This window comes from Leucoraja erinacea, chromosome 6, assembly GCF_028641065.1.
Source record: "Leucoraja erinacea ecotype New England chromosome 6, Leri_hhj_1, whole genome shotgun sequence".
NCBI classification, from domain to species: Eukaryota; Metazoa; Chordata; class Chondrichthyes; order Rajiformes; family Rajidae; genus Leucoraja; species Leucoraja erinaceus.
In genome coordinates this window covers 59905868-59928621 of record NC_073382.1, presented here as the reverse complement: position 1 = coordinate 59928621, position 22754 = coordinate 59905868, and the positions used below count along the sequence as shown (strand labels likewise).

The following is a 22754-nucleotide window of genomic DNA, read 5'->3' as shown; positions in this document are numbered from 1 at the left end:
AATAAGGATCCTCACACTGTGAATGCATGAGCAAAGTCAGTTGATGGCAGAGCTGAGATATCACCAAGATGCATGTTGTTCAAGGCTTTTCTGATATTTCTTTTTAAACCAAAGTGAATTCTGTAAAATGTTTTGTAGAAGAACTTATTTTCCTTTCAAAGCCGTGAATCATGTGGATATTATTTGAAATGGCATAACCAGTAGCAGCGAGGGCCACCACACTAAGCATACTATGAATTGCCTAGGTTGCTTTGGCAGCTTGTCAGGTTTACTTTATGTCTTGCTATACTCTGGGACGTCTACACAGAATAATTTCCTCTTCCTCAGCATCTAATGCCACTTGCATAAGCAAGAAATGTCTCCAGCAGTTCAATAGTGTGTCTTTTCAATTGCCAAATATCTAAGTAAATATATTGAGCACAGAGGTTGAATACAGAACTGTCATCAGTTAGCAAAAGGCAAGAAATTGTCGATCATGGAAACTTGAAATTAAAATAGAAAATATTGGAAATATCAGACGGCTGTGGAGGCTAAGTCATTGGGTATTTTTAAAGTGGAGATTAATAGATTGTTGATTAGTACGGGTATCAAAGGTTATGGAGAGAAGGCAGGAGAATGTTGAGAGGGAAAGACAGATCAGCAATGATTGAATGGCAAAGTTGACTCGATGGGCCAAGATACCTAATTCTGCTCCCATGACATGAACTCTTACCACACGTGCCGTGAAATGACCCAGTATTTATTGTCTAATTCAGGAGTGATTGGTCTATTGTCTATCTGTCAGTTAGCTTAATTGTCAAACTCCACATTGGCACCAGTGTGGCTACGGTCCTGGAATATGCAAGGGAATTTCCATTCACATCCCATACCAGTTCAGATCTGGCACATAATCAAATTCAATGAGGGAATATGAGACGAAGGATTCAGAGGGAAGGGGAAAGGTGAGCTAATTAAATAATATTACAACATGGTTTAATTGCTTAAATTAATTTTAATTGTTTTCATTTGTTTTTAATTAACTGTTTTATTGTTCAGGCTTTCTTTAAAAACGTTGCAACGATTTACACAGTGCTAATGTCTTGCAGATGTCTGATGTTTTCAAAGCTGTTAAAATCATTGATAGATAGGTTGTGCAGCCTTGTCTCCAGCATTGTAGATGTCAGGACATTACACACGCTAAAAACTATGTCAGTGCTGCTTGAGCTGCAGTGCGATGAGGATCAGGGATGCTTTCATATCTAACATAGAACATCACGCAGGAACAGGCCCTTTGGCCCACAATGTTTGTGCCAAACATGATGTCAAGTTAAACTGGTCTCATTTGCCAGTAAATGATCCATATCCCACTATTCCCTGCACTTTCACGTTCCTGTCCAAGAGCATCTTAACCGCCACTTTTATATCTGTCACTCACTATTCTCTGTGTAAAAACTTGCCCCAAACCTCTGCACTAAACTTTTCCCTTTTCCACCCTGGGAAAAATGTTCTGACTATGCCGCTCAAAATTGTATATATTTCCATCAAGTCTCCCCTCAGGACAGGATCAAACCCGGGTCTCATAGCAAAAGGATTTGAGTATAGTAGCAGGGAGGTTCTACTGCAGTTGTACAGGGGGTCCTGGTGAGACCACACCTGGAGTATTGCGTACAGTTTTGGTCTCCTAATCTAAGGAAGGACATTCTTGCCATAGAGGGAGTACAGAGAAGGTTCACCAGACTGATTCCTGGGATGTCAGGACTTTCATATGAAGAAAGACTGGATAGACTCGGTTTGTACTCGCTAGAATTTAGAAGATTGAGGGGGGATCTTATAGAAACTTACAAAATACTTAAGGGGTTAGACAGGCTCGATGCAGGAAGATTGTTCCCGATGTTGGGGAAATCCAGAACAAGGGGTCACAGTCTAAGGATAAGGGGGAAATCTTTTAGGACCGAGATGAGGAAAACATTTTTCACACAGAGAGTGGTGAATCTCTGGAATTGTCTGCCACAGAAGGTAGTTGAGGCCACAGTTCATTGGCTATATTTAAGAGGGAGTTAGATGTGGCCCTTGTGGCTAAAGGGATCACTGGGTATGGAGAGAAGGCAGGTACAGGGTACTGAGTTGGATGATCAGCCATGATCATATTGAATGGTGGTGCAGGCTCGAAGGGCCGAATGGCCTACTCCTGCACCTATTGTCTATGTTTCTGTTTCTGTTTCTCTGGCATTGTAAGGCAGCAACTACCATTGCGCCACTGTGCTGCCCTAGCGATAGCAATAATTGGGACAACAATTAGGCACAGCCATAGAATTATCAAGTATGTTTCCATGCCTATTGATATGTTTGTTATACTTTGAGCAGTATTTGAAAGACGGATACCTTTTATAACATCACTAGCATCATAACCAACAGAACGGAAGGTGTCAATACTAAACTGGTTTCAACTATTGGCACTGCGCCTGGCAGGCTGCCAGTCTATGGATGGGTTTGCACTTTGATAAGAAAGCACAAACAAAGGTGGAAGTATAGCAAGCTTCTCCGAGCCTGTCAAGAGGATACTAAGACAGATTCTATACAGCGTGTAGTCAAAGGTTGCTTTGAATGTAACAATTGTGCCACAGTACAGCAGAAACCACAGGATTGGATACAAGATTGCATTGCCTGTAATACACGCCAGATTCTAACAAAAGAAGTGCATCATGTCTAAATTGAAGAAGTGAAAATTATTGTTATTTAGGGAATTAAATTAAATGAATAGGTCTTTTGTTTTCCTTGCATTTTATAGTTTGCTCTTCTTGTGCTGATCCTTGCAGCAGGATGACAAGATAGAAATGAGCATACAAAGAAAGAGATCAATGTTTTGAAACATAAAGACTGATGTCAACCTTTGTGATATTCATGTGCTAATCCGTGGCTGGCTCATTTGTGTGGAGTCCTACATATGCCGCTTTAACAGCAACATTAAATAGCATGTTGAAACCATCCCATATAATTTTAAAAGCCAATGTAGAATATTATGATTCATGGCTGAGAGATGCAAATACATTAAAATGTGTATAGGCCAGGTTTTAAGGCAATGTTCAGAGATTAAATACATTAGACAACTGTTTTTCTTCTATAAAACGTCTGTGAAACTATTTGTTATCTGTAACTGGACCCTGTATTTTGTACTCTGATTTTTTTGGAAGGGCAGAATGCTGCTGCCATAAGAATGTGTTTTTTAGGCTCCTTGCAACCTTCTGGTTGCACAGACAATGGCTCGGGTTTCAGGGTAGGAGTAACATTGGAGGTTTTGCAGGGCACTGGGCATCAACGGAGTGGCGAGGAGAAGAGCCATCAAGAACACCACAGAGGCAGCGGAGAAGGCCTCGAGATGGCTCTGGATCAGGAGAGAAGATGGATCAGGAGAGAAGGTCCATGGGGAGGAGCGAACGCCACCTGAACACAAGTCGTGGTCTGATCAACCACGGCTGGGTCGCCCGGGTGAGGGTGTCTGATGTTGAAAGACCCAATGAACCCAGGTTACATCACTGATGATGTGTTCAGGAGCATCAATAGATGTATTTTTTTTAGCAAAAATGGTGCTATCAGCATTCAACATTGCTCCAGAGTAGTGGAAGTAATGACTGCTCACGTGCAGTTCCATGCAAAAATCAGGAAGTTATTGTCTTTTTCAATTTATTCTGTTCATACTTTGCTACTGCAGTGCCTTGGGAAATGTTTTGTCATGTTGAGTATTGGAGCAAAGAGGCCCTCCTGCAGTTGTACAGGGCCCTAGTGAGACCACACCTGGAGTATTGTGTGCAGTTTTGGTCTCCAAACTTGAGGAAGGACATTCTTGCTATTGAGGGAGTGCAGCGTAGATTTACAAGGTTAATTCCCGGGATGGTGGCACTGTCATATGTTGATAGAGTGGAGCGGCTGGGCTTGGATATTCTGGAATTTAGAAGGATGAGAGGGTATCTTATTTAAACATATAAGATTATTAAGGGTTTGGACACGTTAGAGGCAGGAAACATGTTCCCAATGATCGGGGAGACCAGAACCAGGGGCCATAGTTTAAGAATAAGTGGTAAGCCATTTAGGACGGAGATGAGGAAAAGCTTTTTCACACAGAGAGTTGTGAGTGTGTGGATTTCTCGGCAGTAGAGGCTGGTTCTCTGGATGCTTTCACGAGAGAGTTAAATAGAGCTCTTAGGGATAGCAGAGTTAAGGGGTATGAAGAGAAGGCAGGAATGGGGTACTGATTGGGGATGATCAGCCATGATCACATCGAATGGCAGCGCTGGCTCGAAGGGCCGAACGGCCTACTCCTGCACCTATTGTCTATTGTCTATGAAAGGTCATAATCATAATCATAATTTATTAGCCAAGTATGTTTTGCAACATATGGGGAATTTGATTTGCCATACAGTCATAACAAAAAAGCCACAAGACACACAACTACATAAAATTAGACATAAACATCCTCCACAGCGGCTCCTCCACATTCCTCACTGTGAAGGCAATAAAGTCTTATCTTCTTTCCTCCTTTTTCTTCCGTGGTCAGGGCAATCGAATCATCCACAGCCGGCGATCGAAGCTCCCGTGTCGGGGCGATCGAGGCGATCGAGGCGGTCGAAGCTCCTGCGGCTTGGAGCTCCCGAAATCAGTCCCTAACTTGCTCCACGTGAGCTCCACGATGTTAAGTCCGCAGGCTCCCACAGTTGGAGATCCCCAAGCCGCTCCCCAGCAAGAGCCCGCCAGCAGCAGGGAAAACTTTTGTGGTTCACTCCTCACTATGATCTGCCACCAACTGTAGTCTTGACTCCAACTTCAGACCCAGGGCAAGAGTCACATTGTAGGTGGTATTCATGGTGATATGTACACTATGTAACTCGTTATTACATTGATTGGGTCTCTCAGATTCTCCACTCAAGGAGAGCTGGCACCTCTCATTCTTTTCGTTAGAGATGAGCAATCAGAGTGGCACACTGGCACAGCGACAGAGTTGCTGTTCTACAGCACCCGAGACCTGGGTTTGATCCTGACTATGGGTGCTCTCTGTACGTTCTCCCTATGACCACAGTGGTTTTCTCCAGATGCTCCAGTTTCCTCCCACACTCCAAAGACATGCAGGTTTGTAGGTAAATTGACCCTAGTTTGTAGGGTAGAACTAGTGTATGGGTGATCACTGGTTGGCATGGATTTGGTGGAGCAAAGGGCTTGTTTCCATTGCGTATCTCTAAACTAAACCAAACCTGAAAGAACAACAATCTCTACCTGTGCTTTGTGGGGACTGTAAAATACACATGCACGTTGTGAGTGCCAGCTTCATTTAGACTGCTTTATTTGGTATCATTTAACTTTTCTAGTCATCAGAGTATGACTGCTAATATTGGTTTCCATAGTTATTTAGACTGCCTCCCTGTTTCACTGCATGTCCAGAAGACCTGCTGACCTCTGGTGGCACAAGGCATTCTGTCCTGTTACCTCCTCTTCCACCAGACCCTGCATAGTAGTGTGCTGCAGGTTAGATTTGTCATGTGTATCACACAGTCACCAAGGGTTCCTCACCCCACTTAAGTAGAGGGATATGGGCCAAATGCAGGCAGGTGGGACTAGTACAGTTGGGACATGTTGGTTATTGTGGGAACGTTTTGCTGAAGGGCTTGTTTCCACGCTGTATGATGCTATGACTATGACTCTATGACTGAGGAATGAGGTATATTCATTGATGTCAAAGGGATCAAGATATGTTAGAAGAAGGCGAGAACTGGAAGTGAATGTTGGCACCATGTTAGTGTTGAATTGTGGATCAGGGCCAAAGGCCCAAATGACCCCAAATTAGGGCAACAGTGGCCTAGCATTAGAACTGCTGCCTTGTGACCTGGGTTCGATCCTGACTATAGGTGCTGTCTGTACAGAGTTTGTACGTTCTCCCTGTGACCACGTGGGTTTCCTCCAGGTGCTTCAGTTTCTTCCCAAAAGCCAAAGACTTTCAGGCTTGTAGGTTAATTTGCTTCTGTAGAAATAGTAAATTGTCCCTAGCGTGTGGGATAGTGTTCGTGTTCAGAGTGATCGCTGGTCGGCCAGGACTCGGAGGGCCGAATGGCCTGTTTCTGCGCTGTATCTCTATAGTCTATAATCCAAAGTAGGGGTCGCCAACCTTTCTCTGCATAGGGGCCGGGACGCATGTCCGTGAGCAGATGGCGGGGCACATCCATCACATGTACATATGGATCCCGCCCCGGATGGCAGGTATCAAATCATGTGTTCACGGAAGGTAGCATAAATGCTAGAAAAACTCAGCGGGTGAGGCTGCCTCATGCAATCCTTGCATGTCTCACCCGCTGAGTTTCTCCACCATTTTTGTCTACCATCGATTTTTCCAGCATCTGCAGTTCTGTCTTAAACATGTTCATAGAAGGTGTGCGGCCGTGCCGGCGGCTTTGCGCAGGATGCAGCCAGGGCTAGAGGCGGGCACTCGGCGGGCTGGATCAATACGGGTCGCATTTAGCCCGGGGGCCGTAGGTTGCCGACCCCTGATCTAAAGTACAAGCTTCATGGTTTATGAATTATTCTCTTAGCTACAGTAAAGAGAGTCTGTGGTTCTTTGCATGGGCCCCTCCAGCATCTCCACCAGACTTAATGCATCTCGGAACACTTTTAGTCATTGGAGTACGGACCGAGAAATGAGCTAATCTACCATTGGTAGTGCGCTGAATAGCAGCCTGCAGCCCTCTGTGGGTTAATCAACCATCAAAGTCCTTTTTGAGAGCTGTTCAAATTTATCCATTGCGTTTTTCAGTAAAAAATCTTCAATTTGATTGATTGAGTAAATACACTTGTGTTTACCCTGTTGATCCCCTGTGAATAATATTGCATTCAAATGGCTGTCAATACTATAACTTGTCACATAAAAACCCACTGACAATCTGTGGGCGACGTTCAGCCTAATGAAGGATAAGTGTAATTTGTCAGGTAATGCTAATAAATGTGCTGAGTTCCTCCAGCAGCTCTCAAGATGCTGATCCTTGATGCTCCTTCACGACTGTCCTTCTCTCCACTTTCCCCATCCCAACCTGTCCCATCCACTTACATCCACTTCTCTTTTTCTGGGATATCCTTCTAATGCCAGTATTTATTTCCAATTCCTAGTTTCTCTTAATTTGAAGACAGAATCTTCTTCTATGGTGAAGCTGCTTTCAAAATGTTTAAAGTGGTTAAGAAATATTTGGACAGGTACATGGATAGGATAGTTTTAGAGGGATATATGGACCAAACGCAAACAGGTGGGACCAGTGTAGATGGGGCATCTTGGTCAGCATGGGCAAGTTGGTTTGATGAACCTGTTTCCACGCTGCATGACTCTCTGACTCTAAAACAGGTTTTTTATGGATTTGGCTCGTCAAGAAACCATGATCTATGCACAAATTAGATAGAGTGCTGTCAGCACAGTGGTGCAGCTGGCAGATATGCCACATCCTTTTTCTCTGGAGATGCAGCCTGACCTATTGAGTTATTCCAGCACTTTGTGTCAATCCTTGGTATAAATCAGCATCTGCAGTTCATTGTTTCTATCTACTGCTCTAATAGTCATTGAAGTTTAATTCCTGTATCAGCTTAATTTCTCAGTCATAGTCTCTCATGTGGAGTTTGACTGTAGGATTGCTGCTGAATGTCAAGCAGGCTTGTTCCGGCTATTTTCCAATCTGGATAGTTGTCACCTGCGGGGTACAAAAACATTTGCTGTTTATCAGCTCAACCTGGGTGTTATTTAGCTTTTTTATTTATTTGGGCACAGACTACATGCTGATTTACCAAAGGAATTGCAAATGGAACTGTGCATTATCCGAGTATCAGGAAGCAGCTAATCTTAGTCTTAATGTTTTTTGAAAAGCAATTCTGCATTTAGTGACTTGGCCTGATTAATATTAACACTGACAGCCACGGTGGCACAGCGATAGAGTTGCTGCCTTACAGCAAAATGCAGCGCCAGAGACCCGGGTTCGATCCCGAGTACGGGTGCTGTCTGTATGGAGTTTGTACGTTTTCCCCGTGATCTGCGTGGGTTTTCTCCGAGATCTTCGGTTTCCTCCCACACTCCAAAGACGTGCAGGTTTGTAGGTTAATTGGCTTGTTTAATTGGCTTGATAAAAATGTTAAATTGTCCAAGTTGGCGATATGCATAGTACTGCCCTGCCGACTACAAAATTCAGATGGTTCAGAAAGATTGGATCAGTGATAACATATTTCCAGATGATACAAATATATCTAATTTGTCCCAGTTCATAGAATCAGAGCAAGGATCAGCATTGAGGGAGGCCTTTTGGCCCATTGTGCTAAGCAAACAAGTAGAACTATCCAATTAATTGCACTTTCTTAAGATGAACACAAAGTGCTGGGGTAATTCAGTTGATCAAGCAGCATCTCTGGAGTACAGGGGTAGATAATGTTTTAGGTCGGGATCCATCTTCCACACAAGATTCCAGCATATGCAGTTCCCTGTGTCTAATCTCACTTCCGTACACTCTCAACATAACCTTATATATCTTTCCTCTAAAGAAATTGTCCATTTTTAAAATTGCGTTGATATTGAGTGCACTTCCATTATTTTACGAACAGTACAGAACAAATAACCGTTTATATGAGTGTCAAAAACCCCCACTATATTCTCGTATGCATCTTTAGTGTTGATTTGGTTCTTTTGACAGTCATCTTAAATCTATCCTATTTCATTGTCCTGATGGATAGTCTCGACCCAACATATGAAATATCGCTCTGCCTCTACAGACGCTGCCTGACCCGAGGAGTTCCTGCAGCAGCTTGTTTCTTGCTCCAGATTACATCATCTGTAATCTTCTACCTTTCTGTACTGAAACTGTGCCTACTTGGTCCTTCTATTGCTGAAAATTCTTACTCCTCACTTATCAAAACAATTTACTGGTTTAAGCATATCTACTAAATTTCCTCATAAAACTCCTTTGCTCTAAAATGAACAACCTCACTTCTGCTCATACATAATAAAAGTATAATAAAAGTCGTTCATCTTGGGCAATCTTACAGTACACTTCTTCTGCATCCTTGCTAGAACATAGTTTAATTTCAGACTGAAACAGTGGTTTGGAGAGGTTTTGCATCCTCCTTCACATTGTGCTCCGTTCCATGATTAATGAAGCTGCAATGCGTGGGTGTTCTTTAGTGTTGATGCAAGTTTGATCTTTCTGGCTGAATGGCAAAAGCACTGAAGGCAGCCATTCCCAAAGTAAATAAGTTTGAGAATGTTATAAAAGGGTAATAAACCAACACAAACATAAGCTACATACTGCACATTAAATTGTTCCATCAGGTAACAATTTAGAGATATAAAAGTAGAATTCATTATTACGTGTACATGTTATTTTATAGTTATAAATTCAACTAAACATTTTTCCTTCCTATCTGCAACATGCTTCATTACATGCAATATTTAATATTTCTCCAATCATCACAATGTAATTTTCCAAGGATGTTGCATGGGTTGAAAGCCTTGAGCTATCAGGAGAGATCACATAATCTGGGGCTGTTTTCCCTGGGGTAAAAGGCTGAGAGACGATATGTCTAAAATCAGGAAAGGCTGAGATAGGTGAGATATCCAGTCTGTTTCTCATGGTTGGGGTGTCTAAAGCTAGATGGCAGAGGCTTAAGGTGAGAGAGAGAAGGATTAAAGACAATTCTGAGGGGTAACATTTTCACACAGAGTAGTTGGAATACGTTGCAGAGGAAGTGGTGAGGACTGGAATAGTAACAATATATTAAGAGGTATCTTGACAGGTACTTGAATGAATATGGAATCAATATAGCTGGTGGGATTAGAAGTTAGACATGACAGCCGGCATAATCACGGTGGGTCAAAGAGCCTGTTTCTATGCAGTACCATGGACTGTACACCATGACTATAATAATTTACAGAACTACAAACACATTAAATGCAGTATAGTTTTTGCAAGTCTTAATGGAAACATCTGATAACTTTAGTAACGATGTCATTTATATTTTAACATTTTGATTATTCAGTGAAAATCGAGTCAGCAGAACATCAATTACGCACAATAAAAAAACAGGATTTATGGCAGAGAAGCTAAGTTGAGTGGAAAGAAATTGCACATTTTCTTCACAGATATCATTATGTAAATATTTGGAAGAATTGGCAGCAGGTGGATCCTTTGCAGTTGTATTAGCTTGTTTGCAATGTAATTGCTTTTAGCCAAGGTCTCCTGAAGGAAAATTCTGACTAAATTAGCATTAACTTGTGTTCCTAGGGACTTGGTATATTGTGAGAAGTTGATCTTGCCTCCAGTAAGGACAAGTTACCCTGCAGTAGGCCAGATGCTTGCAAGACAATGTTAATTGTTTTTTGAATGGGGCAAATGTATCTGCCAAGGGAGTTAGCAATTTGCAGATCTAATTGAGCAAAGGCATGGAGACACTGCTGTGGGCTACAGCACTGAAAATGTTTGCTGAAGCAATAATTTATGCCAGAATTGACAGAAGCTAAACTTAAATATTACACACTGTGTGATTATCATGCCATTTATAAACTCTTTAGGGACTTGTTTTAAGTAAATTTAAGATTGGTTGGTAACTCCTGTGGCAGTGGTAGTGGCAAGCAAGGTTAGTTTAAAGTTTTTGAAGGCGAATGGAAATTAAGCCAACTTAAGAAAGGATTTCAGCAACATCTGCAAGTTGCTTTAAGAAAGTTTGTCTCGGTTGTGAATTGTCCAGTTCAATTTGCATGATTCATAGACACATTGGGCAATAGGCCCAATGATGGAAGCACTGCATCTAACCACACTGCCATGCAGCAAATATGCATTACAAAGTATCTCCCATTGCAGCTTGTCATCCATATCAGTGATCTGGATGAGAATATACTAGGCATTATCAGAAAGTTTGCAGATGACACTAAAATAGCTAAAGTCGTAGCCAATGAAAATGGTTATCATGACCATTCCTTGGCCTACTTACCAGCGAGTGCTTAAAAAGACACAAAGTGCTGGAGTCACAGCGGGTTAGGCAGCATCTATGAAAAATGCAGATAAATGCAGAAAAATACAGATTTATGAGTGCAGGCAGGTGGGACTAAGGGGAAAAAAAAAATTTGTTCGGCATGGACTTGTAGGGCCAAGATGGCCTGTTTCCATGCTGTAAATTGTTATATGGTTATATGGTTATATGACGATTTGAGTCAGGACCCTTCTTTAGGCTTGACCCAAAACATCACCTATCCACATTCTCCAAAGATGCCACCTAACCACTACCTTACTCCAGCATTTTGTGTCTTTTTTTGTATAAATCAGCATCTGCAGTTAATTGTATTTGCTGGACAGGTACTGAGATAGGAAAGACTGAGAGGGATACGGGCCTAATGCAGGCCAGTGGGGTTAGCGATGATAGGCATCGCAGTCAGCAAGGGTGAGGTGGGCAGAATGGGCCCATGTGTGTCTTACATTTCAATTTCTATGGTTCTTTGAAGTCTCTTTTGAAAAAGAGATACATTGCAGCATTTGAGAATGAAAGAAAAGATGTAATGGGTGAATGAATTGAAAATGTGGCTACTTAAGGAAAGGGGAGACCAAAGAAAGTAATATCTCTAAATGAAGCTTCAAAAGGAAAAGGGGTAAAATCAGAGAACAGGCAAGAAGTCAGAATATTGCCTGTAAAAAAAAAAATGGAACTGGAGTTAACTTATCCTCAGCGGTAATTTATATATTAGAATTGATTCTATGCAATTAGATAATAAAGCACGCAGAGATAGAGATTACAATAAAAATGTAATTATGGATTTCTAAATGAAAGCTCTGTTTTAATCAATTTTACAGAATATTTTGAAGAATAGCAAAAGCATTAGTCAAGGCAGCGCAGTGCTAGGCTAGAATGCAGCAACATTCAATCAAGTGTCACTCAAGAGATTTCTATTAAAATTAGAATGTACGGAGTGAGATGTCAGGAGGCAAAATGCAGAAAGATTGTTGTTAAAAAGAATGCAACTGTTCAGCATTGTGAGAAGTTTCCAGACTGGCGAAGGTCTCCTTCATTTATCTATGTTCATGCCACTGTTGTTTTCCATGGACACTTATCTGAACTCAAAATTGGAGGCATGCTATTGGAACTATGAGGAATCATACCAAAATGTGGGAAGACCAGCAGACTTTCATCAGGGAAAGACACATGTCAAACTAATTTTCCTGGCGCTTAAGCTAATAGAGTTCATTTGGTAGATGGAATAAGGTGATCTTGGGCTTGATCAACAGATCCAAGATCAAAAGGCTTGGATAGAGTGGATGTGGAGAGGATATTTCCACTATTGGGAGAGTCTAGGACCAGAGGTCATATCCTCAGAATTAAAGAATGTTATTTTAGGAAGATGTGGAGGAATTTCTTTAGTCAGAGGGTAGCGAAACTGTGAAATTCTTGGCCACAGAAGGCTGTGGAGGCAAAGTCAATGGATATATTTAAGGCAGAGATGGATAGATTCTTGATTGGTACAGGTGTCAGACGTTATGGGGAGAAGTCAGGAGAATTGGGTTAGAAGGGCGAGATAGATCAGCCATGATTGAATGGTGGTGTATACTTGAAGGGCTGAATGGCCTAATTCTACTCCTATCCCTTATGATCTTATGATTTCTTATACCTTTGATGGTAAGGATAGGAGTGTGGAGCAAAGTGAACCAGCAATCCAGATTCATACATCACTGAAAGCATTCCTGCAAGATGATGAAGTCAGAAAAGTATAAAACATTGAGCTTAGTTTGTGAGAAAAGGCAGAAAGATGATTGTGTTTTAATTCAGAAGCTTGGTTAAATCACACTTGGTGTACGACATGCACAGCTGTTTTCCATGGTACAACAATTATATTGGCCTTGTGTGAACCAGCAGAAAAGATTAACATCAGAATTTAGCGAGCCATCAGCTGGGCTATGTTTGAAAATTAATATAACCAGTGACTTCATTTATGCAATGCAATAAGAAAGATAAAATGGGAATATGAAACAAATGATTCAACACTAACCTCTTTGAAAATACTATCTTCACATTTGTTGGTGCTGAATGATGTGATGTAAAGACAATTAGGAGTGGGTGGTCCATGCCAGCCCTGGTGGTGACATCATTGTCCGATAAATGAACAGAATAAATACCATGACATTTTCTCCCAATAACATTTATAGAGATTACTTGCTCATTGTTTTAGAATAATAACGATTACATTATAAATTGGTTATAACTCTTGAAAGGCGCCCATAAATAGAATGTATTATTATTATTATTATAACCTTTGTCCACTATCATAAAAGAACATATTTCACATTTTCTGCTCGTCTTGTACTACCAACTGGGTAGAATGCAAAATGCTGACTTCCAGATGGGAACAACCTCAGCGATGATTGACAAGGTTCACTAGCTCACTTTTACTTTTCCCTTTCATCGACACCACCGGCTCTTAGTTTGAGCGACAGCAGAAGTAATGACACTGCAGAACTGGTAACGTTTCAATGCAAAAGACCTTGTTCCAAAAAGGTCTATGTATTTACTGAAAACAGGCTGCTAGTTTGTTAAGTAATACAACCTTGCATGCTCTCATGCACTGAGAAGCATATGTTTCAATAAGATATCATTTTCTAGTTATTCAACATAAAGAACGACTGCTGAATTTGCTAATGAATGCTAAATTCAAACTCAAACTTAATAATTTGAAATTAGTTGTCTTCTATTATCAAGAAAATATTCATCAGTATTTTGGTAATGCCCTTACCAATGTCCTTCCATGTCATGTTATTTTCCTGCACAGTGACTGGGAAATATCCAGCGTAATACATTAGGTAGCATTGTATTGTCAGTTGATCTTGATGCAGTGAAAGGAAGTCAGGCAATATTCACCTTTGGATATGTGTAATGAATACCATATAACTACAGAATTAAGGGACAGAAGTTTAGGGGTAACATGAGGGGGAACTTCTTTACTCAGAGAGTGGTAGCGGTGTGGAATGAGCTTCCAGTGGAAGTGGTGGAGGCAGGTTCGTTGGTATCATTTAAAAATAAATTGGGTAGGCATATGGATGAGAAGGGAATGGAGGGTTATGGTATGAGTGCAGGCAGGTGGGACTAAGGGAAAAAAGTTGTTCGGCACGGACTTGTAGGGCCGAGATGGCCTGTTTCCGTGCTGTAGTTGTTATATGGTTATATGGTTAAATGTATCTGAGAAAGATTTAATGGTGTTTCCCTGGGAATTCTCTTTAACTAGTCACCATGTCTCCATCAAGGACAAATTTCCATAGGACAATGCTATCCGCAGGAGAATTTGGAGGACATCTGTTTTGTTCATAAATAGAACAGTCATAAATCATAACTTTGTAGTAATATATAGAATTGGTTGTTAATATTTGATTTCAATATGTTATTTTTGCTATTTATAGCCATTCCTGTGTGATACGAGGTCAAGTAGAAACAGCAGATGGCACCCCCTTGGTTGGTGTTAACATCAACTTTGTCAACAAACCGCACTATGGTTTTACGATCAGCCGGCAGGATGGCAGGTACGAAGCTTTCTGTGGATATGTCTCTTGACTATATGAATGTTACAACAAAACCGCAAAATGTCCAGTGTGGTGTGTGATGTTTATGTTGCAACACTTCAAACAAAGACCCATATGAAAGGTTACTTGGAGTACAGCGTGCAGTTCTGCTCACCCCATTGCATGTAAGATGTGGAAGCTTTGGAGAGGGTGTAGAGGAGGGTTACCAAGGTGTTGCCTGGATTATATTGTTATCAGGGTGGTACAGTGGCACAGCGGTAGAGTTGCTGCCTTACTGGGCCAGAGAACCGGGTTTGATCCTGACTGCGGGTTCTGTCTGTACAGAGTTCGGACGTTCTTCCTGTGACAACGTGGGTTTTCCCTGGGTGCTTTGATTTTCTCCCACATTTCAAAGACATGCAAGTTTGTAAGTTAATTGGCTTTTGTATATTTGCCCTAGAGTGAAGGATAGTACAATTGTGCAGGTGATCATTGGTCATCGCAGAGTCATTGGGCCAAAGAGCCTGTTTCCACACTTTATCTTGAAACTAAACTAAACTAAGCAACAGGGAGAGGTTGGATAGATGGATTATTTTCTCTGGAATGTCAGAGGTTGAGGGGAAACAATAGAACTATATAAAATTATGAGAGGCGTTGAGAGGGCAGATGGTCAGAACCTTTTTCCCAGGATGGAAATGTCCAACACTAGAAGCATAGGTTTAAGACGAGAGGGGGAAAGTTTAATGAAGTTATGAGGGGCAAGCTTTTAACACAGAGAGTAGTGGGTCCCAGAAAACACTGGCCCAGGGTGATGGTGGGGACAAATAAGATAGTGGTAGCATTGGTGGAGATAGAATCAACGTTAGTGTCACCTCTTCCACAGACAACAATGGACCATTGTGGGCTCAACCTTTCCTTGGTCATCGGTGCGGCTCTGATTTGTTCTGAATCTTTTCATCTCCCTGATTCTCAGTCTGAAGACTCGAAACGTTACCTATTCCTTTTCTCTAGAGATGCTGCCTGACCCGCTGGGTTACTCCAGCATTTTATGTCCATCTTCAGTGTTCCTGACTGATGACCTTGCATCAGATCTGAGTAAGGTCAGAAATCAAGCGTGTAAAAATTGTAGAAATACAGGATGAGGTGGAGGGAATAAATGGGATGTCTATGATAGGGTGGAGACCAAGTCATTGACACCAAGTGAGATGGTGTGGCTGTGAGAGGGGGCCAGCAGGGAAAAAAAGAAAGCTGCCTTGTGCACTTCCAGCAACAGCAGAGATACCGTGAATGGCAAAAAAAAAGCTTGAGAAAATTAAACTGAGATCTGTTGATATGCACATTATGCATATATTACACTATGTACAAGAGGCATGGTGAGCAACACCATGGGATGTCATTTTTTTTTAAATTCAGTCTAAATTTTGCAAAGCAATACCTTAAAAGATAAATGTTGCAGTAATTTTATGAAACTGCATTCTATGCTTGCGGTACATAATTCTGCAGCAAAACAAAATGTTGTTCTATATAGCATGTTAATACACGTGTGTAACTCGAATTAATTCGAGGTTGTGTGCCTCTTGATCAACAATCTTGACCTTTCCCTGGTGCATCTGTTCCAAGGTATAAGCTGTCAAGAAGTTGACAGATGCTGGTGTGGTTAATATTTCAACTTTGCGATTCCTGGCAGGTGGCTCACCTGCCGGCAGGTGACTCACTTGCCAGCAACATGGATCAGAAATTTATGCACACGCTTTGCATCTGCCATTTGTCTGTCCATTTAAACTGATGGTTGGAAAATCATTTGCGTTGTGCAGCTGCACTTCTGGAGCCACAATAGTCCATTGTTGGCTGTGGAAGAGGTGACACTGACTTTGATTCTATTTCCACCAATGCACTTCTGGAGTGTGCAGCAACGATAATCCTCGCCAGGTGGCAGCGCAAAGTTGAAAAATTACACCTGTTGTGTTGTTTCATGTATAGAAGATCTTCTTTTGAAAACAAAATATCTTGTTCTGTCCTCCACATACTAGCTTTGATTTGATGACTAATGGAGGGGTTTCGGTCGCGATACAGTTTGAACGCTCTCCGTTCATCACTCAGGCGCATACACTCTGGCTGCCTTGGGACCGTTTCTTTGTCATGGACACTGTCATCATGAGGCATGAAGAGAATGAGATCCCCAGCTGTGACCTGAGCAACTTTGCTCGTCCCAACCCAATTGTCTCACCTGCACCATTGACGGCATTTGCAGGGTCATGCCCGGAGAAAGGTCCCATCATTCCTGAAATACAGGTACCATATCATTTCCTTATCTATTCCACCATTAACAATGATTCAATGTTACTTTATTGTCACATGTACCCAGGTGCAGTGAAATACTTTGTTTTTGCATACAATATGCAAAGAGTCGTCACGTATCTGGCACCGACAAATAAAAGCACAATTAAAAAAACAGATTATAGTGTTTGCTAATTGCACTAGAGTGGTAATAATGTGAAAATATTTTTCATCACATTACAAAATGCATGGGTAACTGTAATGACTGGTGTTCCCGGTTCAAATCATTGCATGATTGGGGCAGAACAATCATTCAATAGTTCCTTTATTTTCATATGCGGTGAAATTATTTTTTGCATACAGATCAGTAAGATTATAATCCATACATAAGTACAATAGTCAGTTAAGACGTAATGCAAAGAAACAGCCCACGGAGTCTATGTGCAATAGTCGCCAAGTTTTGGCACCATTTCACAGTCCCATCTGCAGCTGGCCATCAATGTCAGTTGCAGCCGCCTTCTCCTTCCGGTCGTCCCGTGAACAGTCGCCCTTCTCCTTGCCCGGCCCATCTTCAGCCTTTGTGCCCCCGGGGGAGTGAAGGTGCGGGTGGTAAGACCCCTCCGGTCTATCTTCGGTTTAAACCAGCATCTGCAGTTCTTCCCTCCACCTCCTTTATGGTATCCGTTCTTCAGGGACCCGGCTCTGCAGTTTCCATCTCCCAGTTCACGGCGGACAAGCCAGGCCTGCTGTCAGGGTATGAGATGAGATATAACCATATAACCATATAACCATATAACAATTACAGAACGGAAACAGGCCATCTCGACCCTTCTAGTCCGTGCCGAACACATAATCTCCCCTAGTCCCATATACCTGCGCTCAGACCATAACCCTCCATTCCCTTCCCATCCATATAACTATCCAATTTATTTTTAAATGATAAAAACGAACCTGCCTCCACCACCTTCACTGGAAGCTCATTCCACACAGCTACCACTCTCTGAGTAAAGAAGTTCCCCCTCATGTTACCCCTAAACTTCAGTCCCTTAATTCTCATGTCATGTCCCCTTGTTTGAATCTTCCCTACTCTCAGTGGGAAAAGCTTTTCATACTCATGAAATTTTCCTTCCATGATGGATTTTAAAAACCGTTAATAAAATGAACTACGATCATAGAAAATCAAAAACGATCACCATATCCTCTTTAACTCTCTGGATTAAATTAATCTATACAATTTAGAGGGATTCAATGACACAGTGGGCTGTTACTTATTCCTTCAGTGATAACGGGTGTCAAAGTCAGAGTTTATTGTTCATCTCTATTTGCTCCTGAAAAAGTAGCAATGAGTTACATTCTTGAAGTGCTACAGTCCATGTATTGGAAGAAGGTCTACTGTTCTGTTAGGGATCCAGGATTTTTTTTCTGATCATAATGAAGGAATGGTGATGCATTTCCAGATCCAAGTAATATCGCTTTTGAGGAGAACACGGAGGTAACGGTGTTTCCATGCACTTGCTCGCTTTGTTCTAAGCAAAGATCACACATATGTGAAGTGCTCATAAAAAAGCCTTGGTGAATTAATGCAGTGCATCTTGTAGATAATGAACCTTCCTCCACGTGGTATCAATAATGGAGGGATGAATTCATTAGTCAGAGGGTGGTGAATCTGTGGAATTATTTGCCACAGAATGCTGTGGAGGCCAAGTCAGTGGATATTTTTAAGACAGTGATGGATAGATTCTTGATTAGTACGAGTGTCAGTGGTTATGGGGTTAGGAGGGAGAGATAGATCAGCCATGATTGAATGGCAGAGTAGACTTGATGGGTCAGATGGCCTAATTCTACTTCTATCACCTTATGAATTCTTAAAGTCATTGATTCCAATCATACACTGTTTGAAGCATCATAAACACAAGCTTATGTCCTCCCAGTTCAAGGGCCTTAGTGTTGGAGAAATAAGTTGTCTGGTTCTTCCAAACCTCAGCCTTTGTTCTTTGCTCAGCTCTCAAGCATTGTGTCAGAATGTCAACATTATTTTCTCATTCATTATTTGCTACAGCTCTCTTTACCTTTTATATCCATAGGTTTTACGTGAGGAGATAAATATCCCAGGTAGCAAAATGAAGCTGAACTACATCAGCAGCTGCACGTCTGGCTATAAATCTGTCATGAGGATCAGTCTGACCCACCCCTCCATCCCCTTCAATCTAATGAAAGTCCATCTCCTGGTGGCTGTGGAAGGCCGACTCTTCCAGAAATGGTTTCCTGCATCCCCTAATTTGTCTTATTACTTCATCTGGGACAAAACTGATGTCTACAGCCAGAAGGTTTATGGACTTTCAGAAGCATTTGGTAGGTTTCATTACATAACTAATGTATTTTTTTGAAAGATAGACACAAAGTACTGGAGTAACTGAGCGAGTCAGACTGCATCTCCAGAGATGCTGCCAGACCCACTGAGTTACTCCAGCACTTTGTGTCTATCTTTGGTATAAACCAGCATCTGAAGTTCTTTGTTTCTACTCCTTTTTTGGGTTATTATTATGGAATTATGGACACATACTCATTTGTATTTAAAAATATGCTCAAGCTGCAAGCTTGGTAAGAGGTAGGAATGAATGCTATATTCTCATCGCACCAACGGGATGCTCCTAAAATGATTGTGCAATCAAAATCTATGTAAAACCGGATGAAATGATACTGGAACAAGTGGGTTACCTCTATATTTATGAATTTATAATAGTTATAGACTAATTCAGCAAGGAAACAGACCCTTCAACCCAACATCCATGCCAACAAAGATATCCCACATTCCCGTTTTTGACCATATCACTATAAACCTTTCCTTTCCTGCCTCAACCACTTCCTCTGGCAGCTCAGTCCGGATAATCACCACACTGTGAAAAGGTTTTTGCTCAGGTTTCTATGAAATCTTTCTCCTCGCATTTTAATCCTATGTCCTCTATTTCTTGATTCGCCAACCATGGGGAAAAAGACTGTGTGCATTCACCTTATCTTTCTATGCCCCTCATACACTTATATAAGATCACCCTCAGTCTCCAACACTCCAAGGAAAAAACCTTCTCCCGAAAAACTCAGTCTCTCAAGTCCTTGCAATATCCTTTAAATTTTTTTTGCAGTCTTTCCAGCTAAATGATATATTCCCTACAGCAGGGTGACCAATATTCTTCCTGAAGGTTTGTTGAGATATTGTTGAAAGGAAACACTCTGATTATAATTTCTTAGATGCGATTTTAATAATGATACCTTCACTCAGCTGGTAAAATAATGATCATCGAGCTTAGTAGTCAATTACTTCAAATGGGATATGAAATGTAATCATCTGAACTGAATAGCTTCATGTTCATGCTGGAACTTAATCAGAAATTGGATTTTAACTTGGCGTTGAGTTTTAACATTTATAAGGTGGAGTTAGTGAAAGATATGACTAGTGACTGTATATATAAATATCACAGAGATTTGGCTTTTTCCAAGAGGTTGGAGCTCCCAAGATTCTTATAGCTATTGTGCTTTCAGAATTATTAATTTGGTGCCTTTGTTACAAATTGTAATTTTAATCTTGAAACTTAAGTTTCATGTGTATAGTCTGTGAAATTTGACCCTGGATCTTTTTCCAATATTTTCCTTCCGCAACGAGACCTCATGCCTCGTTGTGATAATAAATGTGTCCAAGGATGGTACTAAGAACCATAATTACTTCTTCACTATGATGAGGTGACAATGCTCAACTTAAAATGTGTGAAACATCTTCTTCCTGCAAACTTGAGTCTCCTTTCCATCAGGAATTACCATTGCATCAAAAATATTATTCACTCGTGAATTCAAAGAGAGAACTTCTGTATAAACTCCTAATGCTGGTAGGCAAACATTAATAGTGGGTTTTTAACAGTTACTCCTTTCAACCACAACTCAATACAAAAGGATGCTAATCTCAAAGGGTTGCAGCATAGTTACAGATAGAACACAACTCCAGATTCTGAATATATTGGTTTAGGATAGAATCTGTTGGCATTACAATACTATAATCCTATAATCGATAATGTTTTATGTTTAATGTTTTATGTGTAATTCCTAACTGTCACGGTATGTCATGTTGTCACTTGCAGGCGGAGCACCAAGGCAAATTCCTTGTATGTGAATACTTGACCAATAAACATATTCATTCATTCATTCATTCACTATGTGCAAAGTTGGCACAAACCTACATTCTCTCAACTTTCAACTTTTAACTTGGTATTTGTAAATGAATTAGAGCCTCCCTTCAAAGCAGAAAGCAAGGAAATGTTGAGAACCCAGGAACTACTTATGCATTAATATTGGCATCAATAATTTCCCAGTAACTTTTCATGGTAGTCATTATGTAAATATTTTTTTTAATTGCCATAAGTCAGGCAAAATGGAATGCTTGGAGATGCAAGAGGTTCAACATTTATTTGTGGCCGAGAAGGAAAACAGGAAAGGATTTCTGGAGAAGGAATGTAGAAATTAACTGCAGGTGTCTTGTAGAATCAGACATTGTGGGTGAGCCAGGGATGGAAACAAAGTCAGCGCTCATGAAGACATTCATTTTCTGTGAACAGAAGATGCACTCCTTTTTCAATCAACAAATAATGCAGAAAATGACTTGTGGTTCAAGCCTCTCTGATTACTTCCGCTTGTGGAGATTTTCAAACCCTGAAAGAAATCCTGAATCAGTGAGCAAAATGTCACCCATCCCCTTTTCTCCAGAGATGCTGCCTGACCTGCTGAGTTACTCCAGCACTTTGTGTCTATCTTCAGCAAAAATCAAAAGGTCTCCTGAATCAGAGATATGTGGTTCCCTTACGGGATTTTGCCAACCAACTTGCCTCCTGATAGTGGCCATTTTGACAGCCAACAACCCTTGTCATACCTTCCTGAGTTAAATTCAAAACTGGGGAAGTTGGAACTGGGTTTGAGGTTAACATTTTTATTACCCATGGGTGTACAGATTTAAATTTACTAGTATTGAATACTGACACGTATGTGCCTCGTTAACTATTTTTGTGTTAATGAAGTGCTTTACATGTTCAGTCACATACAGAGGAATTGATATTGTGAAAAGCGTGTGCTAAACCTTGCTTCAAGAACAGCCTTTAATAGTTATTTGTTGAAAGGTGACCTTTATCCTCATGTCTGAGTCAAATTCACACTTGGATCTCCCAAGGTGAAAGGCTGGGTAGATATTGGTTTAATGCAGCATATGTTCCAATTACATCAAAGTGCTTTCCTGATGTTTTAATGGGTAAATTTACAAAATAAGTGATTAAATAGATTGGTAAGAATGGGTCTTTTCATAATTTATGGACAGATGACATTTCAGGTCAGGGTCCTTCTTCTGATTGTTGGAGCAGGGGGTGGGGGAGCTGAAAAAGAGGGAGGAGTGGGCTGATACAAATGATGGGTTGATACAAATGAGGTGGTTGATCGGCAGATGGGTGGAGATAGTGACAAGGTGAGAGGTAAAAAAGAGACACATGGGCGTCAAGATAAGGAAAGAAGAGAAGGAGTGAATTGTTAAAAGGATTATTGGTGGAAAGGGTCGGGAGGGGGATTAAAGGGAAATATGGGACTCGGGGAAGGGAAGTGAGCAAACGGAGGAGGGGAAAGGAGCAGGGTGACTGCGGTGCTGGGAGATGAGACAAAACATGGTCCAGGCGAGCGTTTTGCCAAACACTTGCAGACATCTGCCAAGGCCTACTGGATCTCCCAGTTGCTAACCATTTCAACTCCCTTTCCCATTCCCATGCTGACCTTTTTAAACTTGGTCTTGTCCATTGCCAGAGAGTAAAGTGGAAGAACATCATCTCATATTCTACTTATGTATGCTTCCAACCCATGGTATGAACATTGACTGCTCCAATTTCATGTAATATCGCACGACCTGCCTCATTCCTGTGTCCCTTTCCACCTATCGCTTGC

General features: G+C 41.2%; 1 protein-coding gene across 5 annotated transcripts in view; it reads left to right on the top strand.

The window, feature by feature from the left end:
- Positions 1 to 22754, top strand: part of tenm4 (teneurin transmembrane protein 4) — a 531769-nt gene that overhangs the window by 434798 nt on the left and 74217 nt on the right. For all 5 annotated transcript variants that reach the window (XM_055637190.1, XM_055637189.1, XM_055637191.1 and 2 more), the window contains 3 exons: positions 14418 to 14537; positions 16547 to 16808; positions 18878 to 19145. In XM_055637190.1, coding sequence (XP_055493165.1) covers positions 14418 to 14537; positions 16547 to 16808; positions 18878 to 19145 — 650 coding nt within the window. The remainder of the gene's footprint in view (positions 1 to 14417; positions 14538 to 16546; positions 16809 to 18877; positions 19146 to 22754) is intronic.